This window comes from Hemicordylus capensis, chromosome 9 (assembly GCF_027244095.1).
Source record: "Hemicordylus capensis ecotype Gifberg chromosome 9, rHemCap1.1.pri, whole genome shotgun sequence".
In the NCBI taxonomy this organism is placed as follows: domain Eukaryota; kingdom Metazoa; phylum Chordata; class Lepidosauria; order Squamata; family Cordylidae; genus Hemicordylus; species Hemicordylus capensis.
Window position 1 is genome coordinate 27931042 of NC_069665.1, and position 18814 is coordinate 27949855.

The following is an 18814-nucleotide window of genomic DNA, read 5'->3' on the forward strand; positions in this document are numbered from 1 at the left end:
TCCCCAAAATTAAATATGCACTGTGTGAAATACCAGGCGAACTGGTCTTGTGGTAGCAAGCATAAATTGTCCTCTTTGCGAAGCAGGGTCCATCCTGGTTTGCATTTGAATGGGAGACTACTTATGAGCACTACAAGATATCCCCCTCAGGGAATGGGGCCACTCTGGGAAGAGCACCTGCATGCTTGCATGCAGAAGGTTTCAAGTTCCCTCCCTGGCATCTCCAAGATAAGGCCGAGAGAGACTCCTGCCTGCAACCTTGGGGAAGCCGCTGCCAGTCTGGGTGGACAATACTGAGTTAGATGAACCAATGGTCTGACTTGGTATTCAGCAGCTTCCTAAGTTCCAATTACAGTGATGGTTGCCTCTCATTCTACTTTTAATTGCAATCTAAATATGATTATAGATGTAACAGCAGCTCCTCCAGATTACAAACCAAGAAATAAGGCATTTAAAAAGGAGCTTGTAATACCATGGGAGAAGGCAGGAGTGGAATGGCAAATGTAATCCTTTTAAATGGGATCTCCAGATTATGATCTACTTTTACAATGGATGTGTAGCAGCAGGCCCAAGTTATCTTCTTGATGCATGTAAACACAAATGAGTGGCTTATAAAAACTTCCAGCTGCTTTAACTTTCAAAACACCTTTTGCAAGGAGCCATTGTCCTCACTGGAATATATTTAACACAGTGAAATCCTCTCTGCTATTTCTGTCTTATTTAAATGCCTAGCGAGTTTTTCCACAATCCTTGCTTCACTCGCAAAGCCCTGGCTGCTTAGTCAGATATTGGTGTCAAGGCTGTTTTCAGGAACAATATTCTTGTGCTGGCCGCACGGTTTACTATTGCTTTGACTACAGAGATGCTTAAAGTTTTATAGGCAACAAGACTTAAGAGAGAGCTCTGAGGCACATCACAGATTGAAAGAAAAGCAAAGGCTACCCAGCACTTAAAAATAGATTGTCCTCCATGCTACCAAAGTACTTTTTTTTTTTATACTCTCAGGGAAATTCTTTTTACCGCTAAGTCTATAGCTGAACTTTTGCTGGTAGACATGCCTGAATAGAAGCACTGCTCCTAGGTCACAAGTATCTATCATCTTCCACAAATTCGGCAGGAAGACATTTACTGTTTCTTAGCAACTAGTCACGGAGGAGTCTAGCCATTTTCTCTGGGCCATTGCTCTTGATCCTGGTGACTGTTTAACCTTAGAATACTAACCTTGAATACAAATTCATCTATATTTGAAGGATGTGCTCCCTCTCCAAATATAAACCCACTATTCACATAAGGCAGCATTTCCGCTTAGAAGCTCACAGCTGCCTGCTACAGAGACTGGTACAGTCTACTGCTGCTTAGGACAATTTTCTCATTATGAGCCCAGTTCAGTTGACCTCAGACTCAGTCACGCTAGCGAGACTAACAGGACGGAGACTGCAAATCATGTCTAAAAAACATATTGTTCAGTCACATCCCAGCAGCCCCTTCTACCTTGATGACCAAACCAATCTTATTTATGACAGCAGTATACCCAGTCATGCATTCCTTGGAAGTAGTGCCATTATTGGAGAGAATAAATAAGTATTGCAAGCGAGTGAAAACGGCTGCAGCCTAGGGCCTCGTCCTATGAGCTGCTGTACTGGATTGTGCACGAAGCCCCCCTCAACGGGCACAAAAAACCAAGGCAGGAGCAGCTACCCACTGAACTTGCACCAGTGTTTGCTCCCCTGTCCCAAATGCAGCACAGAGGTATCTCACAAGAGCACTTGCACAAGCTCACTTGATGGCTCAAGAGACGCATACTCCGCAGCTGCTGACCACTCCCATTATCTCTAGCCATAATTTATTGCAGCTGCCTGTCCCTGCTCTATATGGATTAGCAGTTCTCCTGGCATGATTCTATCTGCGGCTCTACACATGGCACGACTGCTAAACTACAGGATCTAATTTATGATGCAGCAACTCAAGCAAATTTATAGGATTGGGGGTTTCTGGAAGAACTCATTTGCAACCATGCACAAAGGTACACAGTATTTAAAAAAAACAAAAACAGGACAACTATTTTTTGCTCCTGCTATCCCAGTATCTACTGGGATGGAGAAAAGGTGCCTAAAATCTGGTGCCAGAACTTTTCAGAATGGCTCTTGCCAGCTGGGAAGTGTTCCAACCAACAGGGCAAATCTAGAAAAAGGTTTCTAATTTCTGGGCAGCAGAATCAAACTTTTGGAAACGACCATCAAGTTCAAGGGGTGGGGCTGTAGCTCGGTGGTAGACCATCTGCTTTGAATGCAGAAGGTCCCAGCTTCAATCCCTGGCAGAATCTCCAGGTAGGGCTGGCAAAGACTCCTGTCTGAAACCTTAGAGAGCCACTCCCAGTCCATGCAGACAATACTGAGCTAGTTGGACCCCTGGCCGAACCTGGTATAAAGCAGAGTTCTGTGTTGTTCCTAAGAATGGAAGCAAGAAGAAAAATCCGGTTGCACCAGTCAAATATGTACATGTCTGGATTTTCTCATCAGAATTCATGTCCAGCTTACAGTCATCAAGAGGCACTGTTGGGAACATACATGAGAGCAGGCAGAGAGCTACATTTGTGATCTCACAATTTTTCCCGCACTGTGGACTAGAAAAGTAATTTTTGTAACCTCGAACCATAACAGGTTACCCTGAAATGTTATTGATACTGCCTGGAACACAAACACTGTATTTGTTTGTATTCTTAGCATTGACACACAATCTGTAGTACATCAACACTGGAGGATCCTCCAGCAGAGCCGAGAACGGAGTCCTGGCACTAACCCATGAACTCTCCCCTGGAAAGAGTGTCTGCCAGTGCCCTGCAAAGGCAATGAGCATAGTACACAGCTATGTGATAATTTTGCTGCCCTTACTATGCAAGTTGAACTTCAACACTGCACACATTTCAGAAAAATATTTTCATCAGATACTAAAAACACCCTCCTGAGAGCCGGAAAGGTAAAGATTATGCTGCAGCCCATTCTACCACAAATAAGGCCCAAATGTGCAGTCATCCCAGATATCTGGAGGTCCCCTAATCCTGCCTCAATTCACTCAACCCTCCCTTGTACACTGAAACTCAATTCCCTCACCACCTATGTTTATCCTCCAGCTGCCCACTCCTGAACTTCAAGAACTTTAAAGAACTGGAATAGAACGAAATTCAGTTGCATCAAAGCTATAATCGTAAACTCAGTTCAAATGAATTGAAAATTACTCCTAGGCAGTGTGATTAGAAGGAGGGTCCAACAGCTTCTGCTACCTTAAGCCAGATTCTCCTCTAATCTTGGACAAACAGGGAAGTCTCACGACAACTCCAAAAGCTGACAGGTTGTCAACTATTCTTAGTGGCTTTGCTCCCATGCTTTGAACAGCAACCTGATATACAAAAGCAAGGTGCCGACACTTTTCCTGGCAATCTTAGAAACATACTCTGGCTTAGACTTTAGTGAACCTCAAGGAAGAGAAATGTCCATAAGCTGGGAAAGGGATGAAAGCCACCACACACATCTCCCTTTGTGACTTTACAGTCTTCACAATTCCCCAACTTCCACCAATTTAAAAGCCAGAAGGGTATTTATAAAAAAACAAACCAGAAAAGCCTTTGTTGTTTTTATCCCTTGCAGTGCCGGCAACACTTTGTTGTTGTATTTTGTAGCACCTGTTTTTAAAACTGGACATCACCCTGAGAACCTTGTCACTGCAGTACAGGTTATAAACTTATTAAGCAGCTTCTTGAGGCAGGTGCTCAACAGTTCAAAATATACACCAGCAGCTGCAGTACATGACTGGCATTCTGTGCAATAAGGGATGTTTGTAGTGTTCATGAGCACACACATTTAAATGCATGTGCACTGGAGGCAAAAGGCATGCACTCCAAACACATTCTGGCTTTTCGTGTGAATAGCTTGTTGGATTCCTGCCTGCTCAATAGCACTTAAAATAGGGGTGCACAACTCAAATGCCCTGGTGGGCCGAAACCAACTAGATAGTGTAGTGGCCTGTAGTGGGATCTGGCCCAGGGTCAGGGGACATCTGGTTTCAAGTGGCCAATTGCACTGGGTCACCGCTGTCAGCAGGACATGCCAAGAGGCCTTAATGGTGCCTTCTGGTGCTGCAGGATATTCCTACTAGGGATGTGCACGGAACCAGTTTGGAGACCCTTTATGGGTCTCTGAACCAGCTCGAAAGACAGGTGGTTCGAAGGTGGGGGAGGATCTCCTAAGGAGGGTGCTCTTATCCCTCCCGCCACATTTTCCCCACCAGTCCTGCCTTTTATAATGGTCCAGCGGGGCAGCAGCATACCTCCTTGCTGCCCCGGGGCCTCCTCGGACCAGAGGTGACTGGAAGAGCATGCACAGTGGCAACTTCCAGTCTGAGGAGGTACCAGGGCGGCGAGAAGGTATGCTGCTGTCCCGCCAGACTATTATAAAAAGCAGCACTGGTGGGGAAAATGTGGTGCGAGGGGTAAGAACACCCTTTCCCCCTCCTTAAAGAAATCCCCCCACCTTCAAACCAGCAGACGCCAGTTCTGTGCACACCACTAATTCCTACTTGTGGACCCGCAAAAAAGTCCCCATGGGATGGATCTAGCCCCCAAGCCTTATGTTGTGCAGACTTGACTTAAAGAGAAAGGAGTTTTTGTTTTTATTTAAACACTCTCTAAGAGGGAGCAGAAGGAGGCCTGCACGGGCTGCCCTGAGCTCCTTGGAGGAAGGGCAAAGCAAACACACGAACAATGCTATGTTTAAAACATAAGAGCATACACACTCAGGCCTGGCGGCATTACTGCCTGTTCAACAGCAGTTAAAGGAGCAAAAGCTTTGCTGATGCACACTCTGGCTCCACAGCATGTGCTTGGCCTGTTGGATGGTTGCCTGCCAAGCAACCATTCCGGAGAAAAGGAGCAAAACTCTTTGCTTAAGCACACTCTGGCTCTACAGCATGGGCTTGTCCGGTTGGATTGCTGCCTGCCAAGCCAAAAAAACCCCAAAAAACCACGGCAGCAAAAGCTTTGCCAAAGTACACTCTGGCTCTACAGCATGTGCTCGACCTGTTGCGCTTCTGCCAAGGGAAAAGGAAGCCCTTGGCGACCAGACTGTGTGCAAACGAGGGGCGGGGGGGGCAGCCTTCCAAGCGACCCCACGCGCCTCTCTTGCAGCCCCCCCCCCCCAGCCCTGCTGTTCCGGGGGGCGGGAGGGGAGGGGCTCACCCTGACGTGGGGCCCTTCGGCCTGCCTGGCGGCCAGGGCTTCCAGCAGGTCCCTGCGGAGCTCCACCAGGAACCAGAGGCCGCCCTCGTGCCTGCCCAGGTGCTGGAAGAGGCCCCGGTAGCGCGGCGTCAGGGAGTGGCGGAGCCGGTCCTCGGCCTGCAGGAGGGCGCCGGCCTCGTCCTCCTCCTGCTGCTGCTGCTGCTGCCGGTGGAGCCGCAGCACCCGGGCGCTGCTCTCGGCCACCCGGCCGTGCTCGACGCCGAAGTCCCGCGCCAGGCGGGCCAGCAGCTCTGCCCGCGGCCGGCCGGCCTCCAGGCCCCGGTAGTAGCGCATGAACTCGGCGCCGCGCTGCTCCAGGGCAGCCCCGGCCGGCGCCGCCGCCTTCTCCCGGGTCTCGTAAGGCGGCAGCGGCGGGACGGCGCGGCTCAGCGCGGCCTCCATGGCGCCGGTTGGGCCCCCGCAGGCCTCGGTTGCCATAGCGACGGCGCTAGGCCGCGGGTCAGGCCCGGCCAGGCGGAGGAGCCGCTGCGCCGCCCAGCGCGGGCCCCAGCGGCGCATGATGCCCGCTGCCGCCCCACGCCCGGAGCCTGCCGAAATTAGCTCCAGGGCCAGCAGGTGGGTGTCTGGGGCTTAAAAAAGGAGAGAGAGTGAAAGAGGCCTCTCTCCGTCCCTTGCTCTGAGGCGGAACAAAACAAAGGAGGTGATTGGGCGCCCGTGGAGGCCGGGCCCTCTCCCGGCCAATGGGACTCGGGAGTGGGCGGGGGAAAGGCGGCCGAGGCTCCTCAGCCGCCCTTTTGAGTGTGGCAAGCGGCTCCCGGCGGCCGCCATGACGAGAGTGGCTCGGCTTGCCTCTTCTTGAGGAAGCTGCTGGCAGCAGCGTAGCCCCGCCCCTTTGGATTGGTCTGGTTTTTGCGCCGTGTCGTCCTTCGAGAAAAGGCTGGTTTTTGACTGGGCTGTGGTTTTTCGTTGTTTCTAGGTTTTCCTCTTTGTCTCAATTTGTTTTGTAAACTGGCCAGAGATGGAAGTTTGGGGCAGGCAACACATTTCATGAAATCAAACAAACAAACAAATAAAATAGCAACAGGAGCCTATAGTTTATTTATCGATTGATTGATTGATTGATCGCAATTATATACCACCCCTATGTAAACTTAGAGCAGTTTACAATCTAAACAACCTTCAACTAAAACCTAAAAATCATATAAAATAGATTAAAACGACCATTAAATAAAACTTGGATGCCAATAAAGCATTTTATAAACAGTTGCAATTCCGCTCAATGCTTTTGAAGACAGCTGTCCTGCTGGTCTGTTACCTGGGAGTAAGTGCCACTGAAGGCAGTGAGACTTACTTCTGAGTAAGCATGCTTAGAATTGCACCATAAATCTGCTTAATAAAGCAACCAAATGCATAGGAAAGCCCCCTGTGCTGATCCAAGTGGGGCTCTTTTTAGATTCTTATACATTTTTACTCTCATTCTCTCTCCAGGTTGTCACTGTAATTTTTGCTTCATGTGCTGGGTTGCCAATTTGGGAAGCAGCCCCTGCTCCCATGCCTTGTACAGCAGCTTGAGATGCAGATGTTTAGCAGGGGGTAGTTTTTATGCTCAGGCTGCAAAAGGCCTCACCTGCTGATTTATGCATATCATGCAGGCACAAGAGCAGACCAACCTGTTTTTCCCCCTGCTCAGTTGGCAACCTTATGGCTAGCACAATCCAGCACTGAACAAGTTTTGTGACCTATTAATATTACCAACAGTAGTACAGGGAAACACAGTTCAGTGGCATGGCATACTAGTGAAGCTGCCTGCAAACTTTTGGCGTGGGTTTGACCCGCTATTGAACGACATCCCTGAAAGGTCTCCGCTTGATGGGTCAAAGCCTTGATAACATTCAGCCAATGATTGCCGGGTGACATTTCTCTCTGCCCCATGAAATGTCCTTTCTCTGCTCCCCCTCCCCTTCCAACAGTGCTTCAACTTTCCAAAAGGTTAAAGTTCTGTTTGTAGATTCTGGACCAAATTAATTTTCCTGGGACACAGGTCACAGAAGTCAGATTTCAAAATACTTCAGTAATTTGGTGCGGTCATCTGCAATTTCTCTGCCTCCAAACATAACAGCAGAGTGGTTAAATTAACTGCCCGGTACAATGCCAGCAAGATTCTGCGGGAACACTAGCTTTCTCAAAGGATAAAATGACCCAAAGGCCCTGGAAAATCAAAGTCCTTTATTACAAGAGGCCTGACACGACGTAATCGGTTTCAGAACTGGGCCTGTTACATTGTCTGCCGATGACCTTAATTTGGACTCTTTGGGGACCAATCTCTCCGTCCTCTTGACTCCTGGAAATTGAACCACTGTAACTAAATCAGGCCACTCTGAAGGCTTCAGTCAGACACAAGGCAGAAGCACCCCTCAAAACATCTGGTTTTTAGAGCAGATTAATGGGAGGCCAGCACCTTATTGAAATTGTTTCTCTTAGCAGTTGCATACAAGAAGTTCTTAGGCAAGCCAGATTCAGAAGCAAACTAGATACGATGTGGGTGGGAGCAACTGAGTCTGGTACTCCCGATGCCTTTTCATCTCTCAAAAAGCAGCTTCAGTGGGGAGGGAGCTATTTGTTTCGGGGCTACGAGTGGAGAGAGATTTGCCCTTGCATCAATTCCATTCCTCTACTTAAGCCCCGCCCCCAGCCTCAACAAACCTGTATGCAGCAGCTTGAAAGAATGACCCGATGTTAAAGCATTTAGTATTGGTCTCGTGGCGTGTGCCGTCAAGTTGATTTCGACTTCTGGCACCCACAGAGCCCTGTGGTTGTCTTTGGTAGAATACCGGAGGGGTTTACCATTGCCTCCTCCTGCATAGTATGAGATGATGCCTTTCAGCATCTTCCTATATCGCTGATGTCCGGTGTAGGTGTTTCCCATAGTCTGGGAAACATACTAGCAGGGATTCGAACCGGCAACCTCTGGCTTGATAATCAAGTCATTTCCCCGCTGCGCCATTAGCAGTTTACATAGATATAAATAAATAAAATGGGTCCCTGTCTGGGAAACAGACCAGTGGGGATTTGAACCAGCAACCTTCCGCTTGTTAGTCAAGCATTTCCCCACTGCACCACTTAAGGTGGCTGGTCTTGTGGTAGTAAGCATGAGTTGTCACCTTTGCTAAGCAGGGTCTGGTTTGGTTTGTATTTCGATGGGAGACTACACGTGAGCACTGTAAGATATTCCCCTTAGGGAATGGGACCACAGCTTAGTGGAAGATCAGTAGCATGATTGCAAGCACAAGATCCCAAGTTCACCCCCTGGCCACATCTCCAGGTAGGGCTGGGAAAGACTCCTGCCTGTAACCTTGGAGAAGCCGCTGACAGTCAGTGTAGCCAATACTGAGCTAGATGGACTCATAGTTTGACTTGGTATAAGGGAGCTTTCTGTGTTCCTAACTATTATAATATGCAAAACAAAACAGCAAGAAAAGTAAATAGCAAAGAAACGCAGGCAAAATAACCAGGAAAGAGAATTCCACAGTTTGTTGTTGCTGTTGTTGTTGTTGTTGTTAAAGTCCCAAGAGCTCTCTGGAAAAGCACAACCTCTGCTTGGACCTAAATGCTAGCCAGAGTAAACTTTGCCCACCCCAACACTTGGGAGAGCATTTCAGTGTCTGGTGCCATTGTTGAAAAGACCCTGTACTGAAAAGCTGTACTGAAAAGTCCCTGTACCCATTGTAATGTAAATGGCCATTGTATTTTAAATGGATGTAATCCATCATCTGCAGACCCAAGTTTGAGAATTCCTACATTAGCACTGCAGTTCTTCAGGGTGTGATATAGGCAAACACACAGTCTGGTGTCCAAACATTCAAACAAATAACCCAATGCAGAAGCGGCATCCAATTACAATAAAGGCACCTATCATCTTCTCTGCAATTGTACATGTCTAAGCCGAAGTTGTTTTTGCTATGCCCTTGCGTATTTGAAAATTCGAAGACATTATTATTACAAGGAGAGACAAACGATGGCTGTGTTAAAAGCCGAAGCAATTAAAGAATCTTTTTGAAACCTAATTGCTCTTCTCCTTGATTTTCAAAATCAAAGGCATTTTATTCCCTGGTGCCGTTTCTTCTTTGTTTTTTTGTGTGTGGATTAATAAAGATTTCTCTACACCATTCAAACAAATGGAATTGTTGGTGAAACACAGGGCTTTGTGCTCCTCCCTTTCATCCCAGATTGCAAAGCTTTTTCGAAAGATGATTTAATATGTAGCAGGCTTATGAACTAGGTAAACATCATAATTATTACTAATATGCCCATTGGGTATACTCCTCAAGTAACTGCCTGTTTTACAGATAAATGACAAGTCAGGGGAAGTTATTTGGGATCGATGAGTGATCTGTGGGCCAGGCAACAGAAATTCAGACCACATGGTGCTGTATCAATGCAGAGGACCAGAAGGAAATGGTGGACACACTGGTCAGAAAGGAGTTTGCGGTACAGGTAGGAGTTAACTTTTTAATCTTTACTAACTGGGCAGTTAATCCCTAGTAACTGGACAAAGCCCACCCACCCCCATGTCATGCTATGCTGCCTCTTCATGGTGGGGGGTGTTCCTGGGAGGGATGAGTGAAGTACGCCAGGCGGTATACTCCCAGTAGGGTCACCCAAGATGCGAACGTCATCCCAGCTGTCCAGCTAAAGCAAGCAGGCACCTATATTGGGCAGCAGCGATAGAGGAAGGGCAGTCACTAGTGACAACGACAAAGGCATCATTTCATACTGCACAGGAGAAAGCAATGGCAAACCACTCCAAGGAAACCACATGGATAGACAAGATAGAATGGTTGTTGATGTAATGCTGGATGATGGGCCCCTCAGGTCGGATGGTACTCAACATGATACTGAGGAAGAGCTGAGGATCTCTCAGAGTACCGATGGTGTTTATGATGCGGTTAGGCTAAAGCCTTTTGGACGTCTAGCGGCTGATGTTGCCATGTGGGGGGGAAAGAATCCGAAGCTGCAAAGACAGAATTATAATGCCAACATAGAACGTAGGAAGCATGAATATGGGAAAGCTTGACACAGTGCAAGATGAAATGAATCAACTACAGGTTGACATCTTGGGCATCAGTGAATTAAAATGGACTGGAATTGGACACTTTCAGTCAGAAATATCATACCATTTACTACTCAGGACAGAATGACTGTCAATGACTGATGCAGAAAAAGAGGAAGTTGATGAGTTTTATGTGCAAGTCCAGTCTGAAATTGACAGAACATGCAAGCAAGATTTGCTGGTGGTGGTTTGAGACGGGAATGCCAAAGCTGGAAATGGTAAAGAGCAAAACATGGTCAGACTGTATGGCCTAGGAAACAGAAATGAAGCAGGAGAATGACTTATTTGTTTCTGCCAATCCAACGATCTTTTCATTGCTAACACATTCTTCAAACAACCAAAGTGGTGCCTATACACATGGACACCACCAGATGGAGTACACAGAAATAAAATTGATTGCATCATTGGTGCAAGGAGGTAGAAGAGCTCAGTCATAATAGCAAAGATGTGGCCAGGGGGCAATTGTGGAACAGATCATGAACTGCTCGTGTGCAAGTTCCAAGTCAAGCTAAAGTGGAAAAACAAAGCTATCCAGTTTCCATGATATGACCTTGAGAATGTATACCCACCATTTTCAAGGAGAACATCAGGAGCCGCTTTGAAGTTCTGAACCTCATTGATGGGGAAGCAGAGGAACTGTGGAATAAAATCAAAGAAGTTGTTAAGGACAAATGTGAAAAGAGACTGCCAAAGACCAAGAAACAGAAGAAAGCAAAATGGATGTCAGAACAGATGGTGGAAATTGCCCAGAAGAGGAGAGAAGCCAAAGTCAAGAAAGATAAAGACCTCAGGAAGGAACTTAATGGGGAATTTCAGAAAGCTGTCAGAAGAGACAAGGAGCAGTACTACAATGACATCTGTAAAGAAGGAGGTCCCAGTCTTGAACTGGTATGTTAAGAGATGCCAAAGGACAGATAGTAACTGATTCAGAGAAGATCAAACAGAAATGGAAGAAGTATACTGGCAATCTGTACAGCAGAGACGTCAGCATCCAAGATACTCTAGAACAGGCATCCCCAAACTGCGGCCCTCCAGATGTTGCTGAACTACAACTTCCAGCATACCCAGCCACAAAAAATTGTGTCTAGGGATGCTGGGAGTTGTAGTTCAGCAACATCTGGAAGGCCGCAGTTTGGGGACACCTGCTCTAGAAGATATTCCCTAAATGAAAGAACCTCTAGTACGGGAAGATGAAGTTAGATCAGCACTCCAGTCATTACCAAGCCAGAAGGCTACAGGAATTGATGGAATAGCTACAAAAATATGGCAGGCAAGAGAAGAATCTGTCAAGGCTCTAACCAAATTATGCCAGCAAATTTGGAGAACAACACAGTGGCCAACAGATTGGAAGAGGCCAGTCTACATACCCATACCAAAGAAAGGAGACTTAACAGATTGCTTGGTAGGGTTGCAATGAAGGCCTTGGAAAGGATATTTAGGTGCTGTGATGTGTCTATACTTACAAAGATGAGAATCGTTTGGACAATGGTTTTTCCCATGACATTCTATAGATGCGAAAGCTGGACTTTGAAGAAGCAAGATAGGAAAAGCATTGACAATTTTGAACTTTGCTGCTGGAGAAGACAATTGAGGAGACCATGGACAGCCAGGAAAACAAACCAATGGATCATAGAACAACTCAGTCTAGAATTTTCACCTTTTAAAGTGGTGGTTCTCTTATATTAAGCGGGGGGGGGGGTTGGATCAATTGTCCCTTTTCAGCCCAGTAGAGCATCCCTCACAGCACCGCTAATGTCTCAATTCTGTTTCTTTTTAGACTATGAGTCCTCTTGGGACAGGAAATCATTTACCCTGCTCAAGTTGTATGCAATATGTTAGCCATACTTGTGCTCTGCCAGGTGGCTGGAAACCACCCCCAATTTTACTGTCCCAGGCAGGCAGCAGAAAACCAACCATAATTTTACTGTCCCAGGCAGGCAGCACAAACTGAGCCTAAAATGTACTCCTCATGGGAGATTCCTCAAGTACCTTGGTCCCAAACTATTCAGGGCTTTAAAAATTAAAACCAGTACCTCTAATTGTGCCCTGAAATGAATTGGTAACCAGTGCAGCTGAAAATGACCCAATGTAACATGTTATGAGAGTCTCATACAAGTCAAGACTCTCATTGCTCCCTTCTAGACCAAGTGAAGTTTCTGAAGGGTCCAAGGGCAGCCCCGTGTAGTGGGTGGAGATAATACCAATCTTCTTTCCAGGAAACTGACTCTGTAGCGGCTGCTACCTGAAGCTTCCTGTTGCTTGGGGAGGTGGGGAATATCATATCAATATGCTTTGTCTGTTATTTCCCCCTCAAATAGCTGCACTCTTGGAAACTCTCACTATTCAGCTGATGTTTATGCTGAGCCAGCCTTCTTCTACCCATTCCTGTGGGTTCGCCTCTCCCTCCTGTCTGCTTTTTAAAGCTTATTTTGTTTCCTTTTAATTGTTCCACCAATTAAGATGTTTTCAATGGGCTCATCTCCATGCCTCAAATTAAGCTGGTTTTGTTTCGTCTTTTCTTTCAATTACTCCTGTAATTAAGCTTCCGAGAAGCCGGGTGGGGGAGTGCAGAAAGAATGCAGAAATGGCACCCATTTCTTTTTCGGCCACCTGCCTATTCAAACGGCAACAACTCATTTTCGAAACAGCAGGTACAAAGTGAATGGCAACTTTTGTGTACTTCTGAAAAGAATGAAACATTTTTTGCTTCCTTTTCGGAACAGACGCCTCCTCGTCAGGGGATGCTGTGGAGACCGTCTGGAGAGTACCCATTTCATTATGCAAATCTGGTCTTAGAAGAAACTTTTAAAAATGCAAAACCTGCATTTCTCATTTGAAGCAAAATGTTTTAATCAAGTCAACTGCTTTGTTGTTCCCTCGTGCCAGCCAATGTCAATGTGAGTTTTTAAATATTTGATTAGAGTTGATGTTCGTTCTGGCTATATCATGGGAGGAAAAATGGAAGTGGTGGACCTTTCAGGTGCAAGGCTTCGAGACAACGGGCGGGTTCAGGTGATACGCTGCATCAGTTACCCCAAAGCTAACAGCATGCATTTGCAGCCCGGGCTATTGCTATTGTGGGCACTAGCTAGAAGCCGCAAGCCATCAATGCTCATTAAAGAAACACACACACTCACACACACCACTCTGTAGCACCTTAAGTGGCGCAGTGGGAAAATGCTTGACTAACAAGCAGAAGGTTGCCGGTTCGAATCCTTGCTGGTATTCCCAGACTATGGGAAACACCTATATGGGCAGCAGCAATATAGGAAAATGCTGAAAGGCATCATATCCTTTCAGGAAGCAATGGTAAACCCCTCCTGTATTCTACTAAAGACAACCACCAGGCTCTGTGGGCACCAGGAGTCAAAATTGACTTGTCGGCACACTTACCTTTACCTTAGCTAAGGGCAGCTTTGGTGCGCGTGCGTGTGTGTTTGTGATTAAAATGTGTGTTTGTGATTAAAATGGGGCAAAAGAATATTACCCTGTACCTCTAGTCATGTTCTAAATTAGAAACACAGGAAGCTGCCTTCCAATGGACAAACAAAAATGTCGGTTGTATTCGTATGTTTGCCTGCTATGTTTGTTTGCCTTTAAGGGACCTGCTCAGACCAGGGGTTCCCAATGCCGAGTCCCCAGATGCTGTTGGACTACAACTCCCATCATCCCCATCCACAGTGACTTTTGGATGATGGGAGTTATAGTCCAGCGTCATCTCCGGTTGGGAACCCCTGTCTAAACTAGAAGGATTCACAACCCTTACCTACTATTCCAGCTTGGACTGGCAGGGTTTGAGTCATAGGAAGCTGCCATATACTGAGTCAGACCCTTGGTCCTCCATCTAGCCTAGTATTGTCTACACAAACTGGCAGCGGCTCTCCAAGGTTTCAGGCAAGAACGGGAGATGCTGCCAGGGATTGAACCTGGGACTTTCTGCATACAAGGCAGATGCTCTGCCACTGAGCCCTATGCCTAACAGCATGCTAAGCAGGGTCTGCCCTCGTATGCCTTTGAATGGGAGAATACAAGTGTGAGCACTCTAAGATATTCCCCTTAGGGCATGAGGATACTCTGGGAAGAGCATCTGCATGCTTGCACCATGCAGGAGTTTCCAAGTTCACTCCCTGGCCTCTCCAGATAGGGCTGAGATAGACAGCATCCCCTTGGAGTTCGCCAGGCAAGATCTTAACCTTCAACCGTGGTTGTTTTGGGGCTAAGTATAAAGACCAAGATTCATTGCCCAAGCAAATAAAGGCAGTATTTCATCCCGCAAAGGCACAAAGTTTTTGACAAGTTGGTTTTGGCATCTGTCATCAGCAAACTGTTAGTTGTGTCGGGAGTTTCTTAGAGAGGTGTCATATCTCTGGCCTTCTCGTGCTGTGATGGGTCAAAGTATAAAGTCAACACGAGGAGCAAGCTAATGAAAACAGAATCCAAATCTAATGAAGAGTCGGCAGAAGAACTGTTAACAGTGGCTTCGCAAAAGCTGACAGCTTAATTAAAGTCCTTGTGGAGAATACAAGATGACATATGCTAGCTTCTAGGAGGAATGGTTGCATACCAAAAAACATCAAGCGTGCTTCAGAAGCACAAAAGAGTCGGAATAGAGTTTGCGTAGATGAAAATAATCTAAGGACTGATGTGCTAAGTCGGGGTGTGCACGGAATCTGTTTTTGGCGGTTCAATTTGAATTCGAACTGAACGGCCGGTCCACAAACCGGTTCAGTCGAACCGGGTGGTGTTCTGGTCTGTTCAATCGAATTGGGTCGAACCAGTTTAAATCGGTTCAAGCTGCTTCAAGGGGCTACGCTTGTAAAGGGGAATCCAGGGAGGATTCCCCTTTACAAGCAAAGGGGAATCCTTTCTTTAAAAGGTTTCTAAGGGCAGCCGGGGAGGGAAGTAGCAGCGAGAGAGCACCTTACCACCACCACCAGCTCCTCTAAACCCTGATGCTCCCCCAACAGCATGGCTTCTTTGACATCAGCCATTTTTATACACTTCTGATTTTTCTTTTCCGCTTTCTTTTCCTTTTCCTCTTTCTCCCACAGTTGACATGTGCATATAAATGAACCGGCTGGGGGAAAAGAAAATCTAAAAACCATCTAACTATGGATTAATACATCCCTCTTTGATATTAGCCATTTTTACACACCTCTGATTACTTGGAATATCCTCTTAGGTAGGGATTCACCCACAATCTACAAGGCAGTGCTTCTAGATCAGCCTGTTATGGAAAAAGAAAATCTACACATACTGTATGTTAATATCCTTTCATCTTTCGAACTAATGTATGTATCAGAATGAAAAATGTAATGCAAAGAACTTTAACAAATGTGTTTAAGTGTTAAATATTAGTGTTAGTTTCAAATAAACGTCACATAAATAGTCGTTTTCAGATCCACTAAACAAATATTCCTGCAAAGCAGCCATGTCCAGAAATTTGCCCAAAGAAAAATTCCAGTTTCATTTTAGAATACTCTAATGTTCTAAAAAGCTCAAAGTAATCAATTATCAGTCAAATATATAGCAACAAACATTGCCTAGAGCAGGCATCCCCAAACTGTGGCCCTCCAGATGTTGTTGAACTACTACTCCCAGCATCCCTAGAAACAAATTTTTGTGGCTGGGTATGCTGGAAGTTGTAGTTCAGCAACATCTGGAGGGCCGCAGTTTGGGGACACCTGGCCTAGAGAAACAATAAGTGCCTAGAGCCACCGTGGTATGTGGAGGAAAGTGGCCTACCATGCTTCACAGATCTCCAGCAGTCCAGCAGTGACCCTGAACAGTAAAATATCAGTCTGTTGTTTTTTTAAGGAGCCATTTTGAGGCTCCTGCTCTCAAAATGGCAGCCCAAAATGACCTCCGAGGTCATTTCCAGTCACTCCCAACCCATGGACATGTGAGGTTAACCCTTTTTTAGCCATTTGTGAATACCAAGGTCAGGTGTCAACTACCTGACCTCGAATATGTGAAACCACAGATAGTGGGTCCATGATTAATGAGGTTCTCCTGTACTGTGCCGGGGGTGGATAAGGCCAGTTGCTCTCCACCTGCTAAATAAAGAGAATCATCATCATATAAAGGTGCCTCTTTGCCCATTTAGCAGGAATATCTCATTCTCTCTCTCTCTCTCTCTCTCTCACACACACACACACACACACTCCATCTATCACATGACTAGGGATGTGAGAACTTGCTCAAAGTTGAGCTGGTTCGCCATCGAATCGGGCCGGCTTGAGAGCTCACCCTCAAGCCAGAACAGGTCTGGGCATGGAAATAGCCAGTGCACATGTGCAGTGGCATTCAAAATGGCCACCGTGAGCCAGGACAGGACTGAAAAGACCTGAAAACAGGCTTTAACAGCCTGAAGAAGACCGGGGGGGGCCTTAAGGGAGAGGGGGAACCTTCTGATAAGACCACGTGGATGTGGCAACACCCCCTAGGGACTGGGTGAGTTGGGGGGGGGACATTTTGTTAAACTTAGAACCCTGAACCAACTCAGACTCGTGTCATGCTGGGGTTCTAGTTCAGGAGCACAAAACCAAACATGCCCAGTCCAGTTCGGGTCCAGTCCAGACTCGAAGCGAACCAGGCAAACTGGTTTTGTGCACACCCCTACAAACAGCCATTAGCTCCAGTGGACAAGGATGCAGATTCCCCTTAAGCCTTTGAAGAGTTCCCCCATCATTGTACTGAACTCCTCCCCAAAACACATTGTTTTCCTCCACCATCAAAACTGCCGTTCCTCTCGGTGAGGGGTTGCCTCTGCATCCCTGCCAATGGAGGAGACATCTGCTTGACCTTGCAGTGCACTAAACAAAGGAAGGTCCCAGAAGACATAACACCACCAGGACTGAACAGGGGTGTCTCCCTAATATAATGGCACAGCTGTGGCATTGGCCTGGCGACTCCAGGACCTGGACACCAGCCACACTCCCCATCTCTCACATCTGTTTTTAACATACATCAGCTTCTCTGCCATTTCGTAACTCTTTAAAAAAAACAAAAACCCAGAATGCCTATCATGTCTCTTTTTGGCAATTAGCTGGATTAGTCTGTGCTGGGGATACTTCAGGCTATCTGTAGCATGAAGCCCAGGAGGAAGCACTCATCTCCTTCTACTGCTGTCTGAGTTATTATTGTATGGGTATGGGGGGAGAAAACCCTATTAGTTTGCAAGTGTAATTGGATCACTGAAGCTTGATGATGCCAACAACGTCCTAGGGATTCCACTACAACAGTCTAATTAAAGGGGAGGAGATCTGTGGATCTGGCAAGAGACTTCGCAGGGGGGGGGTGGCGTGGAAGAGGCATGGTTTCCAAACAATGCACGTTTTTGCAAATGGCTGAGTTGCTTTTTACAGGCAACGTGTTCCATGTTCATTAGAGGCAGAGTGAGGGACCTGGAGCTAAGCTGTAAGCGATTGAACTGACAGCAGACCAGCTTACCTGCATATGTATAGTCATAGAATTTTAGAATTGGAAGGGGCTTGGGGGGGTCTTCTAGACCAACCCGCTGCTCTGTGCAGGAAATCTCTCCCTCCCTCCCTCCCTCCCTCCATCTCTCTCTCAATCTCTCTCTCTCTCTGGGCTGCAGTTAAGGGAACATACACCTGAGTTGCTCTGTTTCCACATGAAAGAGCAGACAAATATGCAAGTGTTTCCCAGAAGCTTGCACGTTGGAATGGCATCAGCAACTGGAAGCCTCAGATCTGGGTTTCGCCTTTTCCGCAGTGTTAACCACGGTGGCAGTTTTTCAAAAGGCACTGGAGACGTCTTTGTTCACCCAGGCTTTAAATGAGATGCATGGTTTTTATTAGTTTTAAATGATTTTAATGTTTTCATCCTGTTTGGTTGGGTTTAATTTCTACCGTTTTTATGGTACTCCGCCCACAGACGCAGGTTTTGGGAGGGATAGAAAGACGTTAAATACAAATAAATAAATAAATCATAAAGTTGTCGGCCAACATCTGCAGGAGGGCCTGAAGTTGAGCATCCCTGGTTTAGGTGCTCCCCTGTCCCATCCTGTCGACAAGAGCCATGGGGTGGAACGAAATGAGGTGAGGCGGCCAGCTGAGCATCAGCACCACAGACAGCTCCATAGAATGTATTACTCTGAGAGCTGGGAGAGGTCAACGGAGCTCTTAAAGGGGCAGCCTGTCTGGTCTAGTGTCTGGCACACATCCTGCCGGTGCTGGTATGCCAATATCAGGTGTAGCTCCTCAAAGGGCTCATATTTTGAGAGTGCAGCTTTGGGGGGGGGGGTGTCCAACTCTGGAGCTCTCTCAGGCTCGGGCCCAGGGTTGGAGGCCAGGATTGGGTCCAGTGCTGGTCCTCCCTCCTCAAGGTCAGACTCGGAAACACTACTCAGGGAAGCTGTCATGAGAGGCACTTTCCTTGCAGCGAGGGCGTGGGAGAAATATTGTGCACTAATAATTTAAGAGGGGCAGTAGAGACTATTCACCGATTTG

The 18814-nt window shown here is 46.8% G+C and overlaps 1 protein-coding gene and 1 long non-coding RNA gene across 4 annotated transcripts in view; one reads left to right on the plus strand and one right to left on the minus strand.

The window, feature by feature from the left end:
• MLYCD (malonyl-CoA decarboxylase) overlaps positions 1-5788 on the minus strand; it is an 18867-nt gene extending 13079 nt beyond the window's left edge. The window contains exon 1 of the mRNA XM_053270623.1: positions 5231-5788. Coding sequence (XP_053126598.1) covers positions 5231-5788 — 558 coding nt within the window. The remainder of the gene's footprint in view (positions 1-5230) is intronic.
• Positions 5191-15731, plus strand: LOC128334216 (uncharacterized). 3 transcript variants are annotated; one of them, XR_008311218.1, is made up of 4 exons: positions 5191-5329; positions 9577-9724; positions 13064-13237; positions 15392-15731. It is a non-coding gene; the product is annotated as an uncharacterized LOC128334216 (long non-coding RNA). The 3 variants fall into 3 exon arrangements; XR_008311217.1 differs by lacking the exon at positions 5191-5329 and adding an exon at positions 5714-5845; XR_008311219.1 differs by lacking the exon at positions 5191-5329 and adding an exon at positions 6080-6206.
• Positions 15732-18814: the final 3083 nt, after the last annotated feature.